Source organism: Drosophila nasuta, chromosome 3 (assembly GCF_023558535.2).
Source record: "Drosophila nasuta strain 15112-1781.00 chromosome 3, ASM2355853v1, whole genome shotgun sequence".
NCBI classification, from domain to species: Eukaryota; Metazoa; Arthropoda; class Insecta; order Diptera; family Drosophilidae; genus Drosophila; species Drosophila nasuta.
In genome coordinates, this window is record NC_083457.1 from 25,887,967 (window position 1) to 25,915,784 (window position 27,818).

The 27,818-nt window shown below is 37.4% G+C and overlaps 7 protein-coding genes across 7 annotated transcripts; 1 reads left to right on the forward strand and 6 right to left on the reverse strand.

Annotated features, from left to right (window-relative positions):
- Positions 1–198: 198 nt before the first annotated feature.
- On the reverse strand, positions 199–2,808 carry LOC132790325 (zinc finger BED domain-containing protein 4-like). The gene is made up of 3 exons (XM_060798816.1): positions 2,683–2,808; positions 545–2,131; positions 199–484 (listed from the first exon to the last, which is right to left on the reverse strand). The coding sequence occupies exons 1-3, from the start codon at positions 2,711–2,713 to the stop codon at positions 474–476; spliced, it is 1,629 nt and encodes a 542-aa protein (XP_060654799.1). The 5' UTR covers positions 2,714–2,808; the 3' UTR covers positions 199–473.
- A 118-nt stretch (positions 2,809–2,926) lies between these two features.
- Positions 2,927–4,534, forward strand: LOC132790326 (large ribosomal subunit protein mL39). The gene is made up of 5 exons (XM_060798817.1): positions 2,927–3,086; positions 3,234–3,555; positions 3,691–3,791; positions 3,859–4,301; positions 4,369–4,534. The coding sequence occupies exons 1-5, from the start codon at positions 3,014–3,016 to the stop codon at positions 4,426–4,428; spliced, it is 999 nt and encodes a 332-aa protein (XP_060654800.1). The 5' UTR covers positions 2,927–3,013; the 3' UTR covers positions 4,429–4,534.
- An 85-nt stretch (positions 4,535–4,619) lies between these two features.
- On the reverse strand, positions 4,620–10,962 carry LOC132790324 (zinc transporter foi). The gene is made up of 5 exons (XM_060798814.1): positions 10,638–10,962; positions 7,409–7,676; positions 5,929–6,228; positions 5,829–5,867; positions 4,620–5,770 (listed from the first exon to the last, which is right to left on the reverse strand). The coding sequence occupies exons 1-5, from the start codon at positions 10,773–10,775 to the stop codon at positions 4,818–4,820; spliced, it is 1,698 nt and encodes a 565-aa protein (XP_060654797.1). The 5' UTR covers positions 10,776–10,962; the 3' UTR covers positions 4,620–4,817.
- Positions 10,963–11,161: 199 nt separating this feature from the next.
- LOC132791047 (Y+L amino acid transporter 2) lies at positions 11,162–16,273 on the reverse strand. The gene is made up of 4 exons (XM_060799828.1): positions 15,185–16,273; positions 12,696–12,914; positions 12,047–12,642; positions 11,162–11,980 (listed from the first exon to the last, which is right to left on the reverse strand). The coding sequence occupies exons 1-4, from the start codon at positions 15,498–15,500 to the stop codon at positions 11,594–11,596; spliced, it is 1,518 nt and encodes a 505-aa protein (XP_060655811.1). The 5' UTR covers positions 15,501–16,273; the 3' UTR covers positions 11,162–11,593.
- Positions 16,274–19,313: 3,040 nt separating this feature from the next.
- On the reverse strand, positions 19,314–20,891 carry LOC132791382 (angio-associated migratory cell protein). Its single transcript, XM_060800271.1, has 3 exons — positions 19,927–20,891; positions 19,659–19,866; positions 19,314–19,601 (listed from the first exon to the last, which is right to left on the reverse strand). The coding sequence occupies exons 1-3, from the start codon at positions 20,789–20,791 to the stop codon at positions 19,388–19,390; spliced, it is 1,287 nt and encodes a 428-aa protein (XP_060656254.1). The 5' UTR covers positions 20,792–20,891; the 3' UTR covers positions 19,314–19,387.
- Positions 20,892–20,995: 104 nt separating this feature from the next.
- LOC132791381 (putative leucine-rich repeat-containing protein DDB_G0290503) lies at positions 20,996–23,510 on the reverse strand. Its single transcript, XM_060800270.1, has 2 exons — positions 23,183–23,510; positions 20,996–23,125 (listed from the first exon to the last, which is right to left on the reverse strand). The coding sequence occupies exons 1-2, from the start codon at positions 23,183–23,185 to the stop codon at positions 21,050–21,052; spliced, it is 2,079 nt and encodes a 692-aa protein (XP_060656253.1). The 5' UTR covers positions 23,186–23,510; the 3' UTR covers positions 20,996–21,049.
- Positions 23,511–25,788: 2,278 nt separating this feature from the next.
- On the reverse strand, positions 25,789–26,664 carry LOC132791898 (enhancer of split malpha protein). Its single transcript, XM_060801022.1, has one exon. It carries the CDS (start codon positions 26,587–26,589, stop codon positions 26,113–26,115), a length of 477 nt encoding a protein of 158 aa, XP_060657005.1. The 5' UTR covers positions 26,590–26,664; the 3' UTR covers positions 25,789–26,112.
- Between the last annotated feature and the right edge of the window lie 1,154 nt (positions 26,665–27,818).

Consider the following 27,818-nt stretch of genomic DNA (forward strand, 5'->3'; position numbering starts at 1 on the left):
GTATATCGAGTGTGTTAGTGTAGTGTGTGAATGACATTGGGAAAATTTAGTGTTGTTAAGGGCGTTATGAAACTAATGATTTACATCTTTATTTTATTAAATTTAAAAATAATATAATGGAAATAAAAAAAAAAAACAATACTAATACATGCAAATAATATATTTAGTTATTATATAATAATGGATTAAAATATATATTATTTTTAGCTTTGCGAAATCATTAACATATTCTTGGTTTACAGAAAATTACATAGTTTGTATTTGCATTAATTTGTGATATTTTTGTACTTTATGTGTCTAACACCCATTGATTTTTGCGTACAAACAACAGCATATCAATACTTTGTGGTTTTAAGATCGCCCGTCTGTCGGAATTGATGTCGCCCATTTTGCAGAACATTCTTTCAGAATCCGTTGAGCTTGCTGGGATGCAAAAATATTTGAATGTACACTTCAGCATTGGCTCCCACTGACTAGTCTGTGCCTAAAATAAAACGAAAATAAATGTATAAATAATGGATAACTAGATAAGACACCAGCAGACCTTCCAGAACTCCAAAGGGCAGAGATTTTCTTGAGCATGTTCTGCTTCGAAATACTGTTGAATAGGAACTACAGCATCCATTTTTTGAACGTTCAACTTCTTTAGTGTGTTTTTCTTTCATAAATGAATACATTGTATACCTCTGGTCGTGAGTCTTCTCATCGGAGTATTGCTTACAAGTATGCAAAGTTGTAGCGACTTGATTCTCCAAAGCTAAAACAGCTTGCTCTGCAGCGTAGTTGTTTCGAAATCCCTCCTTTTTGAATCGTGGGTCCAACAAAGTTGCAATTCTAGCAGCGGTATGTCCTTCGTAGGGAAAGAGTCGATGAGATACTTCACTTATGAGTCGCAAGCAAATATTTTGACCTTCCTTTGTGCGCAAGCTAGTATTCATATTCGCTAAGCGGCGATATATATCTTGCGTTGCAGGAATTATATGTGATATAGTAACCATATTATTTGCTGATGCTAGGTTTGTTGCTGAATCGAAGGGCTCAAGCAATTCCTTTAAGTCCATTAGAGTAGAAACTTCTTCTTCACCGAGAGGAGATGGTGCTCCTTTTATAGAGAGAAGAGTTTCAGGTACCACATTTTTGATTTCAAGTATCCGAGATATCATTTGAAAACAACTATTCCAACGAGTAGGCATTTCTTTTTTAAGATTGATGGGTTCAGTTCCTTGCGCAAGTTTCAATTTGGCATAAGCAGTGGAACTGTTTTTGAAAAAAGTTACAATTCGATTGCTTTTTGCCAAAATATCCTTTATACGATCTTCCGACAAAGCGTCTTGGACAATCAAACTTAAAGTATCATCGAAACAGAGCAAGTGCGGTTTCTTTAGTGACTCGCAAGCCCTTATCATCGAATCATCATTTTTAGTCACAAAACATACCGTTTTTCCCAAAATATCCCAATAAGTTAAAACTTCAAGCAATGTTATTTGAATATTGACACTTGTGTCTCTAGTGTCCTTTAAAAGATTGCAAGTGGACAGCACCACTGACTTTATCTCAAGGTTTGAAGTAACGAAGTGACAAGTGATGGTCAAGTATTGGTCATTGACAAGAGATGTCCAGCGATCAATTGAAACAGCGCAGTAAGTAATCTTTTTAAGAATCATTCTTAACTTTAGACCTATCTCTTCAAATATATTTTTAAGTAGTACATTTTTTAATGTATATCCAGATGGCAGAATGTACTGCGGATCTAAGCAATGCACAAAATATTGAAACCCAAGATCTTCAACAATACGGAACGGCTTCAGGTCCGTGGCGATCATTCGAATTAGGGCACTATCCAACTTAATTTTACGTTGTTCATTCTGTGTGTAACTCTCAAATGGTCTTTTAGCAACAATAAATGATTGGACTTTAGCGATTAAATCGGGTGCTCTCAATAATGTTGGATGCGCCCGTCTCACATGACTAAACAGATTCCTGGTGGTTCCAATTATTTTATAATATTGGCGACATGTCTTACATTTCGCTAGTACTTCATTAACTCGTTCAAAATGATCCCAAATATCCGAACTTTCAACTTTTTTTTGCTCATCAAGCTCACAAATACTATTGGAATCACTTTCACTATCTACATATGTATCATATGTACGTATTTACAAAACACAGAAAATAAAATATAATAAATTAAATTAATAAATTAATAATAATATAAAAATTAATAATAGTAATGTAATTATAAAAAAAAACCAGGAAATTACGGAAATATCTAAAAGTGTTTGTGAATGAAATAATATGGTCCTACCACTTGAGCTGTGGTCTGAATGCACCACACTGATTAATCATCTATCAAGAAAACAACTATTCTTGGAATATTATCGTATGCAATATTTAATTTACTTAAGCTACTGATGCAAAATTGCTTACGTATTTAAGTTTGAATTGTTTGTTGTAATATAAATATACGTAATACTGTGACCGGACACTTGTCGAGCACCTGATGAAGGTGTGTTCGAGATTTCATTGTATAACGAAGATTGAATATTGTTATTCCTATAAATTTTGAATATCATATCTTGGTTCTAATAAAAAAACTCACTTCTGCAACTAAAATGTAATATATGTACTAACATATATACATACATATGTACAATTAGAAATGTCTCATAAAAAAAGACTCACCAGAAACTGAAACTTGCTGGAATTTATCCATCTTTCTTTCTCTCGTTTACTCAATCACACACAACCAAACTAACTCCACACGTCTACAAGATAAAACACACAATATAATAATTAGTTTTCAAATTATTGCAGCACAACCAACAGCCACTTTACAAATTCAACTGTGAAATGAAGAAAAGCTTCGGCTTCATATCGATGTCGCAACAATCGATATCAATAATGTTTTAAAAATATCGAATGCAGCACTGCTTCATGCCTGTGTGTGCACAACAGCTGTAAATATATTCCTTGTTAATTTCGGAGGAACACAGAAACTTGTGATAAAAGCAGGATGGCGACAGCAATAAAATTGTATAAACAGTCCTGGCATGCGCTGAGGCAACTACAACAATACAGAACCATTGGTAAGTGAATACTTGCGGATTTATGCTTCATTCAACATGCGGCGGATTTATGTAATGCCGGGCTGCGAGCAGCCAATTGTTTCAGTTGAGAATGATAAATAAATCATAAGAGAAAAGTATTGCAATACTAATAAATTTTCTTAACAGCTAGCGGCAATGCCTGTGCTTCAATCAAATCCCGCAATGAATTGTTTAACCAAGAGCAGAAACGTCAGCGAGACGCTGTTGGCCGTGTCGAGAAGATTGAAGTGCGGTATTTGGGTTTACCCGAAGATGTCACCTTGGTGATGAATAATCACATCTCCACGCCGTACAATTGTGCCCAGCATTTGAGCGAAGGTCATTGCAAAAGGTCTGCACTGGCGTTGGTAGATGGCAGTGTTCCCTGGGATATTCATAGACCTCTCCAAGAGTCCTGCACGTTACAACTTCTGAATTTTAATGTCTCGGAGCCACACGTTGTCAACAAGTAAGTTGTTAATAATATATTTATTGTTATTATTGGCGAGCTTTCTTTCCTAATCCATGGCGACCCATCGAATCTAATTTGCTTCGACGAATCCATAGATTTATTTATTAATTTATTTTACGTTTCTTCAATCAGGGCGTTTTGGCGCACCTGCAGTTTTATGCTGGGTGCCGCCTTACAAAGAGCCTTCAAGGACGAAGCCAGGCTACAATTACACAGTTTTCCCGGACCCAACAGTAAGTTACAGACATGCATAAATTATCCCAATTGAGTTGTAACTAATTTTTTTTTATTATATTTTAGTTAAATCTGGTAGCTTTGTGCACGACATTGTGCTGGGCGCACAGAACTGGGAGCCTACCAAGGCTGAGATGCGTGCCATCTCTGCTGAAATGGTCAAGTTGGCGGCACAAGACTTACGCATTGAGCGCCTGGAGGTGGATAAGGAGTTGGCAAAGGAAATGTTCAAGGATTCCCGCTATAAGAGCGAGCAATTGCCTAGCATTGCGCAACAGAATCAAAGCCGTGTGACGCTTTATCGTCTCGGTGATCACATCGACATCTCTCGTGGTCCCATGGTGGCATCTACGCGATTCCTAGGAAAGTGCACTATTCTGGCGGCGCACAAGGTTGCCAACGAAGGTTCAACTGATGCATTTTATCGCTTGCAAGGCGTTGCTCTGCCCACTGGATTTTCATTGAACCACATTGCTTATGGTCTACTGGAGAAGCGCGCACAGAAACTGGTAAAATTAACATGATTTATATTAAGAAATTAAAGTATTAACTTACGTAATTTATTGTTCTTTGCAGAACTCCGCCCGACTACCCAACGAACCCTTCGAGGAGCAACAACAAATGCAATTATCTTAGATTTAAAAGTAACACGAGGTTCTTTAATATTTAAAGCTAGTATCTAGTAAATGTTACAACACACATATAAATCATTAAAGATCGAGTTCTTAAACTACAAAAGTCGCACGCTTATATTTGGATTTAGAATCTTATTTACATACTTTTCTCGAGCATAAAATCATAGTTTTCATACGAACAATATTAACTAGTTCTTTGCTGCCAACAATTGTGCATTTGATTTGGTATTTTTGACTATACAAGCGGTAAACTAACTATACAACCCTATAGATTGGAAGGGAAACAACCAAGTTGAATTATTTGCTGTTTGAATTTTGCATTTAGATGTGACTTGCCTTGTATTTTTCATTGAGATTCCATACACAATGCCACTGCGGCACTCACTACATCTATTCACCCTTAAATAGACCTTCCAAATCATGCTCATTCAAAGCAATCACCAGCATTATTACACCGCCCAAGAAAATACCCAAAATCTGAATTATTATACCCTTCGGATCACGCACTAGTTCCGGATTGTGAGCCACACTCATTGTGGGCACCAAATCCGCAAAGGCAATGTATAGGAAAGAACCTGCTGTCGCTGCGTAGATCCACTGAGTCACGCCGTCACCGATGCCGACCAGCAGCAGGCCAATCGACATGCCAACAAAGCTCAGCACCGAGCTCACAATATTCATGTAAACAGCTCGACGTATGGAGACTCCTGTTTGGAGCAGCAAGGCAAAGTCACCCAGCTCATGAGGCAGTTCGTGGCACAAGACGGCAAAGGCAGTGGCCAGACCTGTGACGGGATCACTGGCAAAGGCAGCTCCAATCGCTAGCCCGTCGGTGAGATTATGCAATCCATCACCAATGATGACCATGAATGCGATGGGAGTTAATGGAGCACTAGGCGCCTTCTTGTCTAACTTAGTTTCATTTAGCATGACATTCAGTTCACGTGGCGCAGGCGCCTCCTGTGCTGGGGCTTGTGGCTTCTCTGCATGACTGTGACTGTGTCCGTGTGTGTGACTATGACCATGACCATGTCCTTGCTGATCGCCCTTGAGCAGCGGTATCAGATTCTCCAGCATGAACATAAAGAGTGCGGCTAGAAATGAACAGCCACAAAGCAAGGCCGCCTCACTGCTGTGTTTGTGGCTCTCGTCTTGAGCTGTCAACCTAAGCGTGTCAACGGCATGTTCGTGCTTCTCCTCTTTGAAAAGTGCATGTGGCAGTAGATGCATCAACGCATCGCCAGCCAGCGTGCCCACTGCAATGGCGACAAGGAACTTGAGGATCTCCTGATAGGCAACCGTCTTCATGAGTGGCACCAGCAGAATGCCAAGCAGACCGCAGGCTGCAAATAGATTGCATGAATACTTGGCTGACAAGACTAGATTTTTAATGAATCTTACCTGACAGCACAAACATGGAGATGCTGGCGTATATCCAAGCTGTGGTTGAGGAAAAGCTTCAATTAATTGAATTATTTGAATACTTGCTGCTTGCACTTACCGCGCCAAATTTTGTCTTTCTTTTCCTGATCATTGTGTGCTTGTCGCTTTGCCGGCTGCATGCAGACTCCATTATCAATCTGAGAGAGCAGCGCCGGGCAAAGCTTAAGGAATGCATTGGGTGTGATGAGGACACTGTTGATGAACTCATTGTACTCCTCCTCTGAATTGTGCTTCTCATTCTTCACGATCCGATTGTAGATTGAATTCCGATGCAGATCATCGTGATCCACGATCAGAGCCAGCAGCGATTTTGGCGACAGACAGGCGGCTGCTGGCAATCGTTGGCCATCGAGGGCAACTGCAAGAGAATTATGCGTCAGTCTCGGGTTGATGAACCACTGAAGGGAATCGTCAATACTTCAATAATCTCTGCTCATCAACACGTCCACTCGTAACGCACCCATAACGAATCAACAAGTTCTGAGTTGGCTTAAGTTGCGAAAAACAATCTTTATGACTTGTTTACTGTCGAGTTAACTGTAAAGCTAGCAATATATGGATAACAACTACTGCGTGTGTATCTCACTATTTTGGACAGATTTACATTTCCGTATCCATAATAATGTGACACTTATCGCTCCAGCTCAATGCACAAATCACATTTTCCGTATTTGCATTCACGTAGTTCTAATTCCTGTTAAGTGTTGATCTATTAATGCAAAATTACAGATAAGCTTGTAAATAACTAGTCTAAGTAGTAAATTTCACTTGTTTACTACTTTAACTCGCTAATGCACACTTATTACAAAATTTCCTAGAAATAGCAGCTGTCTCTGTGAGGTATTGGTAAATAATTTGCATATGTTTATCCATATAAACGGAGGTATGCGATAATCCCCCATTTGGTTGACATAATCTAGCGTTATATAATGGGGAATGACAACCAAATTGAATTGATAAGCCGCTGCTTTTTTTTTGTCGCATTTGCCTTGCACTTGAAGTAGCCAATTGAGAACAATATCGTCATCAGACACATTATAAGCATAGCCCGGTGTCCCCAGTTTCCCGTTTATATATAAGACCTCAAACACCCACGAGTTGAATGCCAAAGGAACAACATACTACTTAATTGGTTTATGTAGAAAGCGCTCCGAAGTACAGCGCAAAACGTAGTAAAAAAAAGGTAAACACCATGACAATATTCGCACAATAGTACAATGGATCCGTAATAAGCATAGAGTGGAAGTAGAGGTCAGTTTATAATTGTTGTCTTTGTATGGTTGTTTGGGTTTTTGCACTCATCTCTTAAATTGCTATGGGAATAATACTACTTATGTTGACTAAGATGGCATAAATAATAATAACTAGACGTAGTAGCTTATCTTAGCAAAATACGTTCGTTATCATTAAGGAAACAGCATTAAGTCAATTGTATTTGTCTGTTTTGTCTATTTGTCCAGAGTTCTTGGAATAACACTCCTGTTGTCATATTTGAAGTTCAGGGATTTTCGTTGTTATTGCGACTTGTTCTTACTCACCTGTGCTCTCCCTTGGATGTCTGTGCTTCGGATCGTGCATTTCTCTGAACTCTAGGATTTTTGTAACATTACTCGCTTGTGTTTGATTCTTTTTCGAGTGCTGATCGGTCAGCTGGATGTCGATTTGGCTCTCATTAGTGCTGGGCTGTACATCGACTTTGGTTTCCATGGCGTATTCATAGCCCTGAGGTCGGTGCTCGTCTATGGTGTGCGTGGACTCGAACTGAATGTGTCCCAGTCCTAGGCTGTACATCAGGTGCTCAAGACCCTGAGAAATGGCAATTAAACGCAGCAATTAGAATTACTCATAATTATATTTAGACAACAAATAGAATAAATAAACCCAAGCAATTATAGTTATTATTAGTTCCAAAATTTACCCAGCAAATAGTTTTAAATATGCGATTAGCATCAATGAGTACACGCGATGTTTGAGTAACTTCCTAGAATTACCCCTATTTAGAGCTCTAAGTTCTTTGGCAACCAATTCAATTTACACCTGCCAATATTTGGCACATTTGTTGCCGCTGCCTGTGCCACAGGTGTATTTTACCTGGCGCTCTGTGTCGTTGGCCACATTGGTCACGTGTTAAACGTAGTCGGGCGAAAATCCCACAGATAATTACTTGATTTACTTGTCACCGAGCAAAACAATTATATTTACATATATGCATGTATGCGTGCCTCCACGTACTACATATTAATGATGACAATTGGATTGGGGTTGGGAACAAATCTAATTGTCTTGACAGCCTGCTGTCTGCTGCTCATTGAGGGCGTGTGGGCGTGTGCTCCGTCAGTCAATAAATGACGGACCTCTCAAGTGTCGAGGAATTTTGTTTGGTCTTGGGCCGCAAACTAAATTACGAAATTCGTTTATCATCTCATTTAATTTTGTATAAAACACCTCTACGTGGTTGTGTCACTTGAACAAAATTATCCAAACACGCGCTCACTCCATAAAAAACAACAACAATGCAAACAAAACAAAACAATATCGGATTCAACAGAGGGGTAATAATGATACGGTTCAGAGCTAACCGCTCTGAGAACGTTTCCAACAAAGTTGCCAAGGTTTTACTTTCATTCAGCAAAAAAACTCTACTCGCATGTCAAGAACTCGCGGCTCTTGCCATTGAAATCGAATATATATTCATTGTTCCACCTCCATCTGCAGTTATCGGGACACGCGTCGGTCTCTCGTATAGGGAATGGGATCGCTGATTTAGCCAAACTACCATACTGGATGCTTAGTTAGTATGCCGTATGCGTGCCGAGCTCAAAAATATTTCATTTAGATGTATAGCCGTATTGCGTAGTGTCGCCGTTGCCGTCGACGTCTACGCATGAGTAATGCAAATCGAACTAGTCTGCATAGGAGACATCGCGTATACGACGGGTGTTTGCATTCCCATAAAGCATTCAGGCACATAAAAACATACTATATTATATGCTGAATAATATGGTCAACGACTGTTGCCTCACTTGTTGGCACACACACATGCATACCTTATATCACACACACTCACACGTGCTATGCGCTAATACAAAGTTGAGTTTTGTTTATGAAATGTGACCGTGATTACACATCAAAAAGCGGGCATCAAATTCGCATTTCAAATTAACCCGAACCTACTCAAGTGATTTCTCTTATTTCATTTTTATTGCTCGCAGCTACATGGAAAAATCTCTTAGATTGCAATTTAAATGTAATTATTTTGATGGTGACAAATTTATTTTCCAACCAATTAAAATTCAACAAAATAAATTTGGCAGATGAAAAACTGCTGTAAAGATTTGAGTCTAAATAAATGAAATTACATGTTAAATAAATAAAGTTTATTACTGCATTATAAATTGTATTTATCGCGTGAAAAACATGGAAAATTAATTAATTTCATTAAGTATTCTTGAGTCAAGTGTGCACTTCACATGTTGTGATTTTTATAACAGTTAAAGATTAATGTGTAATCCGCGAGAAATCAACTCTATAATAAATTGTTATACCAATGGATTAATTCAATATTTACAAAACGTGTGCAGCTGATATTAAAACACTAGACTAAAATAAATATTATCATATCAAGTTTTCGAAAAAGTTAACGATAACATTTTGTGAAATTCATCAGCAAAATTAATGATTTCTAATTTATGAGCAATAACTAATAAAGAGTTTATGTCGATATTCCGATACATAGTTGTATCTGACGCCTCTTCAGCAAACCCAGTAGGAGTGTATGTATGCCGGGTATATGTAAATAATGCATTGCAATGCTAATATTAGGATTAAAATAGAGTACGTACTATATAGGCAAGTATACAGAATAGTTCATGAGCTCTACGCTGCTAAAGAAGATGGGCCTATTTGACTACAGCTTGATCTGATTAAAAACGCTCTTATCTCGATACATTTACCTATTTTGTGCTGCAATCTTTTCATTAAAACTCATATCTCACACCAAGAGCGAATGTATGTAGCTATATAGTGAGGCTCACAGAATATCTTTCCCTCGAAATCGAGATGTAGTCTTGTCAGACTCATCCATCGCAATCCCCATTCATATTTACAAACAGATGTATGATGATGTCTGAGAATGTATTGCAATGTGCGAGATAAAAGCACGTCAAGATTTTGATTAAATTTATGACAAAAGTTAACGCTAAGACGACACATCAGCTGCGTCTGACTAAATAACGGTGTGCCTCCGTCCGTTGTCTGCCGTCCATCCGCCTCCCGCCGCCAATAATAAAATGTTGTGCGTATCTCTGTGTACGAACATAAAGATTACTAAGTACTTATTGCGGCTGTTAACTGCGTTCACTATGGGGACAAACACTTTTACAAATTTAATCGTAGTATTTAAGTAAGTTTTTCTAACTAATGACTATTTGTTTTTCCAGAATCAGCACACAAAGTTGTCTGTTTCACAATTAACTTACACCCTTAAGTGCACCGTAAATATTTGAAAAAACCCCTTCAAGAAGTGTGTTTATAGTTGACGTTATACCAATAAATAATAACATAAATAAATAATTAGCTGTGTTGATGAAGCAAAAAATAAAACTATTTATAGTATATTGTTGTAGGTGCAAATATTGCGGTTCAGTGAGCTGAACTGTCTGGTGGTCAATTAAATACCCGAATTCGCAGTGATGGTCATCAATAGTAATGACAAAAAGTTTTAACACTATTAAAAACTAGGTTGCGATTCGTGGTGCAAGGCAATACCTCAAAGTTAATGGTGTCTCCACTGCCGTACTTTTGAAATATCTGCGTCACATAACGATTATATTCCGTCGATGCATAAGCCGTATTCAACCAAACTGAGCAGAAGAACAGGTAGACTGCGAATTCTTTGAGCGCCATGTCGAGTGGTAATCCAAATGAGTTTGAACAAATAAACAAAAAACTTTCTTCACTCTCAAGCTAGCCACACACGTTTCGGTTTCTTGCAATTTTTTCGTAAGCAATTCACGCCTCTACGATCATTCCCGCTAATTTGTCGCCGATACCGATCCCGTTTGACGGTCTTTTAACCGACCGTTTCGCGTAGGCGCCGTTTTTATACTGATCCCATCGAGTCGCTCGTTGTGTTGTCTTCTCGCTTCCATTGTACGTTTACTCGCCGGAGATTTGATTGTTTGCACTCGCTTGAGCTTAATTTGGGGAAGCTTTCGAAAGCTCGCGCAAGTGCTCGTTTGTTTACACTGAGCTTAGTTGGAGATAGTAGAGAAGCTTTACTGTTTATATCAATATTATTTATTAACGTTTTTTATAGAAAATATTTCGATTTACACACGTATAAAAATAGATCGTTAATCTACTTATTTGTACTTATTATTGTACGTTAATTAATATCTGAAAACGATAATCATCTTTAAACGTAGATCTATTTAAATGTAAATGTAAATGTCTTTTGTGTGCTTGGGAGGAACTGATATTTAAATATACATTAATTGGTGTTGGTGTAAATCTATTGGAATTACTTGTAAGTATTTACAATTAAATTCATGCGGATTGAAATAACTCTCTTACACTGCATAATTCTAGTTGTCTTAGCTTAGTTGTTGCGACTTGACTTACTTGACATTTTGTGCATATCAAAATAATTGAGACTTATAATTAGAATATATATCTAATATTCGTACATCGAACATCGAAGGCACTACTGAGTTAACCAGAACTTAATCGAACTTCTCCTGATTTGGCATACAAATGAAGAACTTGGAGCACCACATATTGATTGCCTGCGATGCATTCGCCAGCCACTGCACCGGATTGTGTATCGTCAGATAGTAGACGGGAATGCCGGAAAGTATGATGAGGGTGCCAACGCCCACTTCGGTGGGCGACTCGAAACACGAAAAGATCACCAGGAAGAGGCAAACAATTAGATAGATAATAGGAAGTGCAAGACTGACGCGAATCGGACGCTCCGTCTTGGGTTGCTTGTAACGCAACCAGAGTAGACCAGCCACGGAGATGAGAGTGAAGAGCGCCTCCACATAGCTGACATAGTTGATGAGCACATACATGTTCTTGGTGAACAGCAGCATGATCGTAATGATGCACTGCAAAGTGGAAAGTGATTAATAAGCATCAGGTGAACTCGTTGACATTTAGTAATGCAAACTTACCAGGAATATCAATGATGGAATCGGAGTCAGGCAATTAATATTGATCAGCGAGATTGCAGCCGGCAAATGACCATTTCGTGCTCCCACAAAGAACAGGCGAGAGGAGGCAAAGATCGCACCGTTGAGCGATCCAAAAGTCGAGCAAGCTACTGCCAAAGGCATTATCCAGGAGAAAAAGCCCAGCATCTTGTCTCCAAAAGTCACAGCCACAGCATCCGAAGAAAGTATCTCATCGGTCGAAAGCACCGAAAAGTATGCTATATTCGTAATCATATAAATAATCGTGACTACGGGCATTGAGATACAAATGGCACGCGGTAGATTGCGATAGGGATCTTTGAGCTCTTCGGTCACAAAATTTAAATAATTCCAGCCCGAGTAGGAGAAGAGGCCACTGTAGAATGCCAATGCGATGAGGCCAGGCTTCTTGAAACTACCATTGAACGGCTGTTCCCAGTGCTCGGTATTGCCATCGGCAATATAATAAACGCCAGCACCAACAATAACCAGCAAGGCGACAACCTTGGTGCCGGTGAAGATGTCCGTCACTCGAGTCACCCACTTGACGTTGTAACAATTGATTACCGTCAGCACACCTAAGACAAGTAGTTAGGTAAGTGATGCATTGTTTGACTCGTGGTTAACTTACATATCATCGCAGCAGCTAGCAGCTGAACCGGCTCGATTGGTGCCTCACAAGATGGCCAAAAGGGCTTGAGCAGATACTGTGCAAATGTCAGAGCCGTAATCGCATTTCCTGTCGGCACCAAAATTAGCAACGCCACCCAGAGATAAAGAAAGGCGGGCAGCGGTCCGAATGCGGCTCCTATATAGGCGTAATCTCCGCCAGACTTTGGTATCATGGTTCCTATAAGGTACAAGATGGTATTTATATTGTAATCAATGTAAGGAAATGTGCATTTAGTTAATGTTAGCAGACTATAATCGACATTTAGTTAACATACATCTATACCATTTAATTGTAAGATTTGTCTAGTATTTTAATAGTAACTTCGAAATCATATAGAATCATTTAATTCAATAAACGGTCACCCATAAATTTGAAATCGTATAATTTGAAATTATTTTAAAGCGGATTATCACTTACACAGCAGCTAATGCTACCGTTGTCTAATGCTGATTTTGATGAACAACTCTTATCTCTACTACTTGGGTGACGCCAAGGTAATATTTAGTTTTCTTATCTTCTGTTTGAATTGCTTTACACAGTAGCATTCTATTAAGGCCGTTGCTCTGTTAGTTGAGCCGAAGGCGGATCTATTTTTTAATAAATAAATGTCGGAATATTTTTATATAGGGAAAGATTGAGAAAACATAATTTGAGCCCAACTAGCAAACAAATTCTAGCGATTAAGAACTAATTTTTATGATAGTTCTTTTTAAACGAATAATATAGTTAAATGACTGAATTGGGATTTTTGGTCTTAGACTTTGCCAATTCTTAAGACAATTGTCTAAAAGACAATTCCAAAAAAAAATATTCCTTTTTTCACGAAAAGGTCTCATAATTTTTATTACATCCCTCGTACTTCGGGTTAGTGCAGTTATTTGTGACCTTGACAGGGCATTGTTGTTGGGATGTGCACATTATCTGATCGCTTAGGTACGAGTGTTTTAAGAAGAGCATAATGAAACATGATGAGCAGAAAGATAAGGCACGCAAATAATTAGAAAAGCTAAGATTCTCTCTGCTTTAAAAATTATTTATTAAAATGATTGAAAATTAAATTATATTTTAAGTATTAAATTGATTTGATTTTTAGTAGAATAATTCTTAGAAGTCCAAAGTATATAAAATTCTCTGCAAGGCCCCGTATAATAAATCTTCAAATTCTATAAATAAATAAGTAAATATTGCGGTAATTCTTTGTTCAAGAACCGCGAGAATATTTAAACTGTGATAATTCTGCTTGAAAATTATTCTTAAAGCACTATCTAAACAAGCAGTTCGAAAATTCGATTAAGTCTGCAGCAAAGATTAAGGAATTAGTTAGAGTAAAAGGAAACGTATAATCAGAAATGCAGAACACCTAAAGAACCTAAAAACTAAGAAAAAATAAATATGCAAATAAAGACATCTTCAATTCTCTAAAGAATACGTGATATGACTGTGCAATTTGAAACTCGACTCAATTATTGGCGTTCAGTTGCCTTTACTGATGAAAAGCGTTTTAATATAGATGGCCCTGATGGCTTTCAATATTATTCAAGATTTGCGGAAAGTTTTGCTATATTTATGTCGCTATCACAGCCGGGAAGGTTGATGAATGGTTTGGAGTAAAGATTATCATCGATCAAATGATGAATGGCGATCATTCCAAAACATTGCTGGAGACCGTATTCCCCAAACTAAATAATCTCTTTAGACCAATTTTTTGGCTTTTTCAACAAAACAATGTTCCAATTCATTATGCTCCGGAAGTAAAATCGTTTCAGAACGTTCTTCAGATCTTAAAATAATTGAAAATGTTTTAGGGCTGGCTAACAAATTGAAGATAAAAAACATTAACTGAAATTAAAAAAAAAATATTTTCTTAAACCAAATTGAAAAGCCTAAGAGCGATTATTCTAATGACCAAGAAAAATACACCTTATTTTGAATAGATTTAACACAATTTTGTTAAATTCGAATAATCTTTTGAATATTCTATTTAAAGTATCATTAAATATTAAGAATTTTTGCATAATAACAATTTTTCAATCATCACTACAATAATAATTATGAAACACATTTCAATGCAAGTAAGCGTGCGTCAAACCTAAGACCAGCATTGTATTTCAATCTTGAAGAGAGTATTTAAATTGCGATAATTATGCTTGAAAAGTACTCTTAAGGAAAGTTGGAGATGAGAGCAGCTGCACATGGTTCAAGGTAACAAATAAATATGAAGAGGTGGTTAACCAAAGACAATTAAATGCTGTACTCGGAGCGGCCTCAATACCTCAAGACTTTTTACACCCTTTGTCGACAATGCTGCTGAGTATGCAAAAAAATACGAGGTCGTGAACTATTTACACAGATGTCAAACATATGCTTATATTATATTTTAAATTAAAAATAAAAATATATGTATGTAATTATGAAAAAGCGCTGTCAGCAGTAGATTTGTAACTTACCTAACTCAGCATAACATAAAGCTCCCACCATGCTCAGTACTCCGCATAGCACCCAGATGATTAACGATTGTCCAATCGAACCGGAATGCATAAGCACCCCCTTAGGGCTAACGAAAATGCCAGACCCAACGATGACGCCAACGATGATGGCAACACCATCGAGCAGACCAATTTGTTTCTTTAGTTTAACACCCGAACCTTCACTAGAAGTGTCCGCGGTGGAGTTGCTGCGGCCACGTGCTTTGTTGCTCGACTCGGCTGGCACATCGAACACCTGGCGAGGAATCAGGGTATCGCTGGCTTGAATTCGCGTCATTTTGAAGGAGTTCGATTTTCTTCCCTCTTAGAGTGAACAAAACAGGAATTTCGAAATTAACAGCACAATCCTTTGGTTATTAGCTTTTCGAAAAGTTCATTTATTACTCATGCATCAATGTGATGTATAATATGAGTTAATATATATCTACTTCGACAAGCTCTTCAAGTTTTATCAGTTCCAGTACTCGCGAGTCGCGACATTCGCTCAGTGCCAGCGTGGATGTTGTTGTGGATCTTGTTCCGAAGTTTCAAATACAATTTTGGTTTTACTTTGCGGCGACCACATGCTTTCACGCACTTGAACTCAGTTTCTATATATTGCTCTTTAAATACACATGCTTGTATTCGTATTCGTGTACATTTTATGTATTTTACTGGATGTACTTGCTGCACACGTGGAAGTTGACTCAGTTGTTAAAAAGAGTTGTTCGCTGGCTTGGGGGGAAACATCAAAGAGACAAAATTTTTTTTAGTCGAGTTTTCACGTTTTCGAAATACTTGAAAATGCGTATAGCGACTTATTCGATCGTTCAACTACGCTTCATACGCTCCGATTCAAAACTAAGTTGGAAATACAATTTGTACCTCCCTTTATGTGCTGTGAACGTGTTGATTTTTCTGTTCGCCAGCTTTGGGTTTGCTGTTTTTGTTTTCTCTCGTTTGCTCTCTCCCGCTCTTTATGTAAAAGTGTGCTACGCATTCGCTCTTTACTTTTCGTCTGCTTTCATATGCTTGACATAAAAACTCTATTCAGAATTGCTGTAGTTTACCTGCCGTCCTAGTTAAACCGTTACCTGCAAACCTGCAATAAACATATTGTTTGTTAGAGCTAGACGGAAGTACTAAGAGTTTGTTTGCGTCTCTCGCCGGTTTCTCTTTTCTCTTCATTTATCGCAAACAACTCCCGCATTATGCGAACTTTGTCTGATGCAAGAATTTGCTCAAATTTCTTCAGTATCAAATTATTCTTAACAAAAAAACCAGATACTCTAAAGTGTGCTCACGCAAAGCAGCTGCCAAACATCATCACTTGGCAAGCACGTGCGTCACTCTTTCTATGTTTGTTCTTTCATTTTGGTTTAAGGGAGCGTAGCCTAAAGCTTCAGCTCTTTTATTATGCCCAGCATAATTCTAACAATACCTTGAAGCTCTTCAGTCAACATGTCCACGAGTAACGTAATATTGTGTGTGCAAACAAACTAAAAAAAAGTTGCTTCCATATGTATGTTCGTAAGCTTATAGTCATTGACCTATCGAGCGTCTTATATGGGTTTTGGTAGATATTCGTAATATGGGAAGTTTGTCGATTTGAATTATAAATAAAATAAGTATTAAGTGGGCCGTAGCATTTGTTAGACATTAAAGCAAATGCTGTTTAACAGCGCACAAATTCCAAACGTCATAGAAATTATTCATTATTCATTTGATTCAGCACAACTATTATCATGGAGTTGACAAAATTGACACCTGTTTTCAGAGCTTAAATCTTGTTAAGATCTTTATTCGGATTCGATTGAAGTTGTTGTCATTTATAATTCTTTCATTATCAATATCATTTTCACTTCGAATTGAGTGCAAAATAAATAAAGTGCCAATTACCGATTTTATGCCTGTGCGACTTTTAAACTAATGTTAACTGGATTCGTTTATTAGGTATGTTTGGAATTCTATAATAAACTTTATAGTACGACTTGGTTTATTTGTTATTTACTCAAACTAAAAAAAGGTTTTTCGTGTTTAGTGTTATCAGTTATTATCACCATAATTATCATGATGAACTCTTTTGAAAGGCAATTGACAATTTATGAGGATATAAAAATATCAAATCGTAGGAATGTATAATATATCAATAGTTCAGAAGCAAAAATGTCGCAAGAATTATCTTGTCATTGTATTATATGCTTTGGTATCACATCCTTAATATCTAAACGGTTAATTTGTATTGTTGCTTGAGTTCCTAATTTAAACATTCACTTTCTGCTAATTCGATTCATAAAAGTTTTAGAAAACTCAAGACCTATTTAATAATGTCACATGTTATTATTATCTCATTATCTCACACATCTGCACATTTATATATAATTTTATGGGGCTTTTGTGAAACACTTAAGCGTATTAACTAAAAAATATTCACTTTGTATATGATTCGCAAAGCAAGTTCATGAATTGTATGTAAATTCAGAGGTCCGTCAGTATATAGAGAGCACTAAAACGCTGTTGTCGTGGGGATTACTAGGCGCGTGTATGTGACATTTCAAACTGTGATAATTCAATTGTGCGATGATCGTAATCCCAGTGAACTTTTAGTGCTCATTGAGTCCTATGTATGTGTTGTATATATGAAGCTACTAAATTGTGGTGCGCTCTGAGAGTAGCGTACTTATAATAGCGCCTAGGTTTTATAGTGGCCTGAGATTTTGATTGTCACTATATTGTGTGTTGACTTCTGTTTGTTGCTGCACTGATAATCTAATTGTAAAAGTCGCCAAAGAGACACACGCATGCCACACCATGAGTTACACACAGCACACACTCTCCACAGCACACACACACATACACATATATAGCTAATGTACACACACGCATCTACATAAACATATAGAATATGGTTTTTTTTTTTTTCTGAGGGTTGTTTTTGTCGTTGATTAACTGTGGTTTTGTCTTTTATTATTGTTATTCGTGTTTGTGCTTTTGGGTTTTAGGTATGCGCCCTACTCTCATATCATAACATATACCCAAAAAAAAATATGATGGATCACTTCCATATGCAATTTTCATTAATCCTCGTATTTCCATGTTGACGCTTAATGTCACGAGTTATTTACTAAACTATCAATTTTATAGTCCATTTATGTAGATTTATACACATAAGTGTACATAAACCATACTATATAACTTTAGTTTTACTATTTGTAATCGTCTTATCAGCAGACTAAACTAATTAATTCCGCACTCGTAGTATTATTTTATACATATGTACATTCGGGACTAGTATAAACCCACTTTATAAAGATTCGCGCTTAACCGTCTGATGAACTCAACACAGACCATCTAAATTGTCGCTTTCAGCAAGAGCGTAACGCACGCTTAGAAATCCCGAATGGAACTGATTGTGATTCTCGTTGTGATGCACAATGGCACAGACACTGCATCGGGAGAATAAAATACGAAAAGAGCTTTAATAAAAATGATAAAAACAGACCGTGCCACCAAATTCCAGATAATTGCCTAGCATTGTGTGGGTAAGTTTAAGCTTGCCGGCATATACAGACAGACATATACATATGTATAATAGTAAATGATGTTTGGGTGCCAGGAACTATAACGACATACTGACTTGTACTTATCTCCCATATCCTAACTACAAAAATTCATACTAGTTCTATCTAAGTGAGCGAGACTCTCTCACTACTTTTCCACGCATGCCCCGAACCGAAAGAGGGAATTTCACCCTAAAACTGCAGCTTGCATTTTGTTGCGCTCACTATTTAAAAATGAATTAAGCATGTCAAGTAGATTTTAATCACTCCCTCAAACTCGCCCCTTCTTACTCTTTTCGCATCGCTAAAGTAAACAAACTTTAATATGCTCAAGTGCCTTAATTACTTTGCTACTTAAAAGTGCAGCTAATACCATTTTGATCTGCTTCAAATGATGTCAACAAACATCGCTATATCTTATCTGCGGACTTTAATAGCAGTAAAACGAATTATATTTGAATTTTCAAATTGCACATACTATGTTGATATGACATCTTTTCTACACTGCAAAAGTAATTAGTTGAGTAATATACATTTTATATATACTTACTATAGCTTTATTTATTTTTTTTATTGAATATATATCAATATATATCGCATTTGTACCCTATTAAAATAATATTATCTACTCGTCTAGAGGTGGCATATTAAATATTTTCGCCGTGTTGTCCTCTGAAACAGTCAACAATACGTTCTCTTGAGGTTTATAAACAAATTCATATACATGATAATGGTGTCCAGTAAGCGTAAACTTTAGAGCGCCGGAACGAGCGTCATAGGCATTAATGTTTCCCTGAACAGTGGCTGCCAGCAAAGTAAAATCGCTAATCCATTTAAGACTGCAAAGGTTTATGAATTAATCTCAATCTCATTCGTTTTGCTCGCAAATGACTTACCGCAGTATGCCATCATTGGGCGCGGGACTCTCGCAAACTGAGCGGAGCGAATATTTGGCGTAGTCCCATATGGAGATTTGGCCGTCCAGCGAGCCACATGCCACCAGTTTGAGGTCCGATGTCGCGGGTGCAAACTCAATGCACTCGATGCCGTGCTCTGACTTCACCACGTTCACTGGGCCGTTGTTAGTGCAGAAGAGCAGCTTGCCTATCAAAACATTACAGATTTAGTCAGTAGTTGATTATAGGTATGGTAAAGTATACGCACCGTTGCCTTCAGCGCACAGATAAAGCGGCGAATCTGTATCACAAGCGACCACAGCATGGGTAATTTCACCCAGACCCAATGGATGCTCCTCGCCCACCTCCATGAGCACTTGACATGACTTCAGATCCCACAACTTCACCACTCCATTCATGTACACAGTGAAGAGTTTTTTACCATCGTGGCTCAGCTCGCCGGCTGCACAACGCGATGATTGGCCAGGCAATATTTTGCATTCTCCACTGGGAATGCGCCACACATAAACCTCGCCACTGTCGCTGCCTGCTAGCAAGACGTTGGCACCACGGTGCCAGAACAGCCAGGCCATGTCGCTCATCGAGTACTCCCAAACCTTGCTCAAAATGGGTCGCTCGTCCGGCTGTTCGCAGACTTTGTAAACGAAGAGCTCACCGGATAAATCACCGGTAGCCAAGTAGCTGCCATCGTGGCTGAAATGCGCCTCGGTTATGGTGTCCTTGTGCTCTGCGATTTCGAATAGCACATCGCCATTCTTTGTGTCCCACACATATGCGCGATCATCTTCACTGCCTGTCACAGCCCAATCGAATCTGGGATGCAGATTGCAGCCAAAGACGGGTGCGGTGTGCTTGCGGAATGTGACGACTGCATCATCGCGAATGGCTGCAATGCGTTCTCTGTCCTCTGCATCGTCTTCGGCACCCTCGTTGTCCATTTCGTCATCGAAGCCATTCAGACCCAAACGTGCTTCTAGTTCGGCTAATGTTACCTCTTCCATTTCGAGTTCATCATCGTCCAGAGGTGGGTCACCATCCAAATCGATTTCCTCACCAATATCATCATCGTCGTCTTCGAAATCGGGACGATGCGGCGGTGTATTCTCACGCATAATGTGTGTAGTTAATTATTTCGTTTTAACTCGACAATTTTTATAACAAAACGACACGAAACGCCATCCACACACATGCACGTGTTGGGCTGCACAGCTGATTGTTCTTGCGGTGCTGCCAACTTGTTTGTAATTAGAATATACTAAAAATCAATGCTCGCACTTTGGAATATACCAATTTCAAAATATAAAAAGCGCTTAAAAATATGCAACATTTTTTAACTTCCATTTTATGTATTTAAATAAGTGCAGAGTTAATTATTTCAATGTTTTTTCTAATACATTTAATCTATTTTGTAACTGTTCTATATTTGGCAATTTTCCTAAATCACAGGACTCGGAGCATTTTTTGGCCTTATCCTTAGATTCCTTGATTTCATTGTTGACTTCCTTCAAGCGATTCTCCAGTGCATCGATGGTAGCTAACAAACGTTGTATTGAATTCTGACTTTGATTTTTCATACTCTTCAATCTTGCTTCCAGATAGTCTAACTTTTTTGAGTTTTTGATTTTCTGTAAGTTTGTAGAATTAAGCTTATGTTCCAGTTCATTAAGTTGACCCTCAATTTTATTGTTTATTTCAAAGTTTGTAGACTTGACTTTATCGACCAATCGTTTACTATTGGTATAATTTTCAGATAGTTTAGATTGAATTTCATTCAACATTTCTGATTGCCTATGTACGGTCTGAGTCTTTTCATCTAAGATAGGTCTTATATCTTTTAATCGTTTCTCCAGGCGTTCCTTAGCATTATTGTCCTCTAATTTATTTGATTGATTTGAATTCGCTAACCGTAGTTTATTTAATTTATTGCGAAGGTCTTTTATCACATTTTCTCGATCTTTTTTAATTTCTCTATGAGATTCCATATTTGCATTATACACTGCAATTAATTGTCGCATATCAGCTTTCTGTCGCTCTACAGAATCCAAGCAGTTTTGAAGCTCATCTTCATCTGCGGTGTACTCTTTTTGTTCGATTTCATCATTTTCATTTGGAATCGTTAAATTATTTATATTGCTTGACATCATTTGTTGTACCTCGTCTTCTAAATATCGCAGCTTCGATTGGAAAGTGCTTTTACTTATGGGGTCTTTTGAACATTTGTCTGAGCATACTGAATTCAAGTCGTTCAATTGATTTAGTTCATTATTAAGTAATATTTCTGAATTTCTTATAATATTTTTTGTGTTTTCAATGCTTTTCCTCAATTCGTCATTTGGGTTCTTTGAAAAATTAGTTGAAATTATGTATTCATTTACAAGCATTTGAATATTTTTGAACTGATTCTTAGAGCTGCAGCAATTATTTTTAGTCATATTAGAATTTGGCTGCGGGTGATAATTTTCTGATGCTAAAATTTTGATCTCCAGGTGTTCTGCATTCGTATTGAAATTTTTATAAAATTCAGTAGATTGATTGCTCGTAACACTTGTTGATGAAATATCCATTAATTGATTCATTTCAGTTTGATATCTGTACTTGGCAGATTTTTCACTTTCTGCCCAATTCTTGCAACATTGAGTACTTGTTTTATCAGAAATCAATTTTCTATTTATAAACTCTAGTCGTATTACCAAATTTTGCATGTCGATCGAAGCGTTACCAGTTGATATAAATCCTCCGTTTTCTTCTAGGGAATTTAGTTGCATTATTGTGTCAATATTATCATTGATAACTTCGAGTCTATCTCTTAGAATGCTATAGGGACAACAATCTTTGTAGAGATGTGTTTCTAGGGTATTCAAAATGTTTGGCACTCTGTTGGTAAAATCTTCTAAAATTGTATCGCATTTGACTTGTTCATTTATCCATATTCCGATTTCCTGATTCTCATCACAATTATCGGTCTCTGAGTTGACATTATTAATCATTCTAGTTCTATTGCAGATAACCATCATTTTGATATGGAATAAACTCCACAGGTTAATTTTGATTGCGTTTCCACCGTCCAACTCTTCGATGACCTCGAACATATGTGTACTTAAGAAAAGTTTTTCGACTTCCCGTTGCCAACGCCGGACATTTTGCCAATAAATTGCATTGTCTTGGCTACTTTGATGCTGCGGAACGCATTTCGCTCTTCGGATCTGTTCATCTATCTCTAAATTCTCCAAATCCTGATCTTCATTTTCATCCTCGTAGTCAGGTGGTGCATCCCATAGTAAATAGCACACACTAATTATTTTCACACAGTATTCATACTTTTTACTTTCCAAACTCGATCTTACGCTGATTTTTCGGTGATATTTCAGTTTGTTAGAGCTATGGTAAGCAATGATCTCTTTTGTCGCAGCAAAGATTGCAATTAAAGTCAGAACTTTATTTCCAACCTACATATATATAATTATTATTATTGTGTACGATTTAATAAGAATATTTTTAGTTACCATGGTACACTTCAACTACTGACTGCTTTCGTCAAAGTTGTCGCTCTTATTTAAATAGCACCATTTCTTTAAAAGCTGACTAACCAATTGATTAAGACCATGTGCAATCGATTTATTTTACAACTAAATGGGAAAATTCTCTCATTGTTTGAAATACCGATAACTAAATGCACTAAAAAATACTTTGTGTTGGTTTGAATCTTAAAATAAGATTTTTTATTCTTAAAATACAAATTTAGGGTAAAAATATGGTTTTGAAATCAATCACAAAATTTAGTTTTTTCGATCGAAAATTTTCTAGATGTTTTTCTTTCTAAGTAAAATATAAAGTAACTTGACATTTTTGATCAAAATGATATTAGGCTAAAATATATAGCAAACATCCTCATTATTTATCTATCTAAGCAAACGTCATTAAAATCAAAAAAATATTGAAAGGAAATATTTATTCCAACGCACTGAAAAGAATAATAATAGTAATAACGATCATCTTCCTTCTACCTTCCTTCCTATAATAAAAATTCAGTGTTGATTTGATATTCTTACTGTTGGTATTTAAAGATTAATTTACGCTGTGTATAATATTAATACTATTATTTATCGATTTTCAAAAGAACAACTCCAAATGAGCAAGTGAACCCTAATCCCTAGCTGACAGATTACCATAATTGACGTGGATGCTGCGGGTCCCTTTTGCCCCTCGCTTTGTGTGTGTGTGTGTGTGTGTAGTTACTTCACATACATTCGAATATGATTGGATGTATGGATGGTGTGCATATGTGTTGTTGTGTGAGATTAAACAACAACAAATCACAACGTTCGTGGATGAAAGAGTTTTGAGTTGGTTCGCTGGACCCTAATGTTAGAATCAAAGAATGCGCTGGCAGTAAACAATGGAGAGGAAAAATGTGATAAACACAAGCGAGGGTCAAAGGTCTCTAGATAAGAACAGAACTATTTACACAGAGCCCAAAACACATGTGCAGTCGAATCTACTTATGTATTTGTGTTTTCTTTTTTTTTTTTAGACGACCATGACACGACATGACTGACTCAGCGTGAACTTGTCGGTTTACAACACACATAGGCAGACAGACATAAATTACATGTGTGTGCAGTATGTGCAGTGTTGTTATGTGATAACAACACTCGTATCACTCGCACATGTGTGTGTAAGTGTGTATGTGTGCTGTGTATATACGACACGCACATGTATTTGTGTTTGTATTTGTGTTACAGCGCCCTTATCTCTCTATTTATGGTGGCCAGTTTTTCTTTTTCGCGGCGTCGACGTCGCGACCTGTATAAAATGTGCTGTGCTTCCGAGAGAGAAGTCAGTTCTCAGTGGAAACCGTTAACGACAACATGGCTCGATCGAGATCCGGAATTAAATCTCGATGCAATCAAAACTCGCAATTGAAGCATAGCTGAGGCATTCCAAATGCATCTCAGTTCACAATTGCGATACGAACTGTGACGAACATCCCCAGGGCTTGGCATGGCGGATGGAGCTTTAAAGGCGCTCTAAGCGCAAATCCCCACTTTAGTTATGGTTGGTGCAAAGCTTTAATCTAGTTGCTTGTTCATTCCGCTGGACATCTGGCTGAGGACAACAAACATCAGAACCGGGCATGAGAATAGTGCAATCTCTTTGCTGACCACACCACAAAATGCTGAGTGTGGCAGCGAAGACCCTTCCATGTGCAATATACTTAGTAAGATCTAGTGTATAAACGCTTGCAACTTCTTTAAAGTTGTGGAAGCTATTTGGACTACAATTTAAGTTAGTTAAACTATGCTTAAGTTATTTTTATTTTTACAATTTTTACATTATTCATCAAACGACAACAAAATTCACGTCTTCCATTTTATGTTTCATATGTTTTTGTATGATTCGTATGTTTTTATTGTTTATCTACTATGTACATGTAAATAAATTACTTATAGGAAAACAAATATTTTGGTTTTTCAATTATTTTTCTGCAAAGGTTGTAAGCAACTAGTGGCCTATGAAATTAAATTATCAAATATTTAATTTATTGGTCTGTGTCATCTTGTTCTTCATGATGACGCTACTACATTTGTTTTCAAGTATAAAATGTTTTAGAAGGTATTTTTCACAGCAATAGTTAAAAGACATATTTCCAAAACTATTTATAAAATATTACATAAAAACACGTTTCTTTTTATGTCATATATGTTCAGTTGTTTTTTATATTCTTGTGTTTTATGATCACCCTACTATGTGTCCGTTTCCAAACAATTATTTAGAAGGTATTTTTGTCAGCAATAGTTTGAAAACATAATTAAAAAAAATATTTATAAAATATATGACATAACAAAAAGATTACTAAGTCATAAAAGTTTTCCAATATTTGAAAGTGTGCCAAGAGTTCTTTACATTGCACTTATTCATTTTAGAATTTTAGCATATAAAAAACAGAAGACGATGATATAACAAGTCTTCGCCACGTGGGTCGTAAACGTGGCCTGCATTTAAAGGCATCTAAGTCAGTTCGACAAAGAAAGAAATATAATATCTTGAACTGACTCTCTCAAATTTGAAGTCAAAATAAAATAATAACGCAAAGGTATTTTAGTTAATATATATTGTTTTATTTCTGTTTATAGTATTTGGCATCAATTGCCACCTCATTTACAATTTTGTTTCTTTTATAAGCAAAAGAACAAATTGTTTACAATCAAGTTTCCCCACATGCGACTTAAGCAATTAAAAGATGACATTTTAATGCAAAGCCACGTGTTGATTTTTCCCATCTATACAGCGAACCCGGCTGACGAGATCAAAGTCGAAGTGCCCAAACTTTGATTTGTTAGACCGCAGGCCTAACAGTCCCATCATCTTGTTGAACCCGTACCACGAATTGAAGAAGTTTAAACCCAGCAATGTGCTCATTGAAGTCTTTTGTTCACGCCTGAGCCCAACGATCAAGGAAGTTCCATTCGATGGCGTAGGGTTCGGCGGCCTTGGGCTGCAATGAGGTCCAGAAGAATGTGCCAGCATTGGTGCGTGCAAAGTGAACAGGCACATAGTAATCCTCTTGATCCATGGTCTGCAGTTGTCCAGAACCATTCTCATTGTAGACGATGATTGCATCTTCCTTGGCGCATTGGCGAATCTCGTCGATTAGCTGATTCTCCAGATGCTCGTTGGCCATGTTATCCATGTCGTTGTTCAGCCAGTCGAATTCGGCTTCCTTCTCCTCCGATGCAATGTAGGAGCTGCGCTTTGGCTGCTTCGTCTTCATGTTAAAAACTTGACCCAAAAGCGGCTTGAGGAGGTTGGTAAGGCGTCGAGTGGGAGACACCTTCGATTTGTATGACGGCATCGAGATTTTCTTGCTGATGCACTTATTGAAGTTCATTTGTTTGTTCAAAGACGACATCTTGACGTTCCGGCGTTTCTCAATGTTGTGTAAAAACTGTGAAGATATTTTTCTTGTGTGTTGTCACTGCGACAGTCGAAGTGTTTCTGATGCTCTCTCAAGAATGCTTGGCCTATTTATACACTCACCCTCAGAGCGGAGTAGGTCGCTCTTTCTCAGAGAGATGCTGCAGCATCTCAGCCAATCAGAGGGCTCGAAAACAGCGCAGGTGGTAGAACAGAAATTTCTCACGTTCGGCACACAGTGCCAGGAATACCCGAAAGATTACAGGTAGGACCTTGCTAGGGTCTCAGGTCCTGGCGACTTGTCCCGAATCAAATAACGTCTGAAGCGTGGGAAACCCATGGCTACGTGCATCTTAGCAATTATCCTTGCAGGCTCCTTTATTTTGTACGTGGGAACCAAGTATTTTGAATTTTCGCATTTTCATCATTTTCCCTTTTTTTTCTATTGATTATTGAGCCCTATTCAATAAGAGGCTGAGACATTTGTGTATCTTGACCAAAATTTGTAATACTTTTGAAATGAATTCAACCATGAATTGCAGATATTCATGTTTTCACATGCATATTTATATTGCAATCAGAGTATTTCTTGGAAAGCAAAGGTAAAAGTGTAGATTTTCATGTTGAGAAGAAAGTTTCGCATAAACCATTTTCACAATAATTTGGTAAGTTCTCAAAGTTGGTTTTATAAAAGTTGGTTTTAGCGAAGAAGACATATAAGAGCACAAACTCAGAAGCCACTCGGTATCTTCAAGCTCGCAAGACTGTACATAAAAACGCATCTTATTGATATGCACCAAAAAAAATTTGAATATTTTTTGTAAACTGCATAAATTGAAGAAAATCGAAATGAAAAGAAAACTGTACACTGCGTTGAACCGCATCTATAGTCAAGTCGACCCTTACGCTCATTATTATGTAGGGTTATTGTCTTGTTTACGAGTTTGCTTCGTCCCTACCTGTTTCAATGCAATATGAGATTTATTTTTGAACACCATAAGAACGAGCAACGAAAACAAAACCAAAGAAGCCCTAAGGTAACAGGTTTTTTTTCGAAGACAACAGGTTTTGAAGTCTGGGGCACAGGAACAGGTAGCTAAGGAAGGGTTCGCTTCTATTTGTTATTCTGGAATTCAATGTTGTTTTTTTCTGTGATTTCTTATAGCAAACACGCTGGCTCAATAAACAATGAGTTTGATAGAATTTGAAAATTTCAATTGTCAA

Coding starts and splice junctions, on each gene's coding strand:
- LOC132790326 (XM_060798817.1), top strand. CDS start 3,014: ATGGCGACAGCAATAAAATTGTATAAACAGTCCTGGCATGCGCTGAGG. Junction 3,556..3,690: donor GAGCCACACGTTGTCAACAA/GTAAGTTGTTAA, acceptor TTCTTCAATCAG/GGCGTTTTGGCGCACCTGCA. Junction 4,302..4,368: donor AGAAGCGCGCACAGAAACTG/GTAAAATTAACA, acceptor TGTTCTTTGCAG/AACTCCGCCCGACTACCCAA.
- LOC132790325 (XM_060798816.1), bottom strand. CDS start 2,713: ATGGATAAATTCCAGCAAGTTTCAGTTTCTG. Junction 2,132..2,682: donor CCAGCAAGTTTCAGTTTCTG/GTGAGTCTTTTT, acceptor ATACATATGTAG/ATAGTGAAAGTGATTCCAAT.
- LOC132791382 (XM_060800271.1), bottom strand. CDS start 20,791: ATGCGTGAGAATACACCGCCGCATCGTCCCGATTTCGAAGACGACGAT. Junction 19,867..19,926: donor TCTGTGCGCTGAAGGCAACG/GTGCGTATACTT, acceptor ATGTTTTGATAG/GCAAGCTGCTCTTCTGCACT. Junction 19,602..19,658: donor CCCAATGATGGCATACTGCG/GTAAGTCATTTG, acceptor AAACCTTTGCAG/TCTTAAATGGATTAGCGATT.
- LOC132791047 (XM_060799828.1), bottom strand. CDS start 15,500: ATGACGCGAATTCAAGCCAGCGATACCCTGATTCCTCGCCAGGTGTTC. Junction 12,915..15,184: donor TTTATGTTATGCTGAGTTAG/GTAAGTTACAAA, acceptor TGTACCTTATAG/GAACCATGATACCAAAGTCT. Junction 12,643..12,695: donor GCTAGCTGCTGCGATGATAT/GTAAGTTAACCA, acceptor TACTTGTCTTAG/GTGTGCTGACGGTAATCAAT.
- LOC132791898 (XM_060801022.1), bottom strand. CDS start 26,589: ATGTCGTCTTTGAACAAACAAATGAACTTCAATAAGTGCATCAGCAAG.
- LOC132790324 (XM_060798814.1), bottom strand. CDS start 10,775: ATGGCGCTCAAAGAATTCGCAGTCTACCTGTTCTTCTGCTCAGTTTGG. Junction 6,229..7,408: donor ACATCCAAGGGAGAGCACAG/GTGAGTAAGAAC, acceptor ATTCTCTTGCAG/TTGCCCTCGATGGCCAACGA. Junction 5,771..5,828: donor CTCCATGTTTGTGCTGTCAG/GTAAGATTCATT, acceptor ATCTATTTGCAG/CCTGCGGTCTGCTTGGCATT.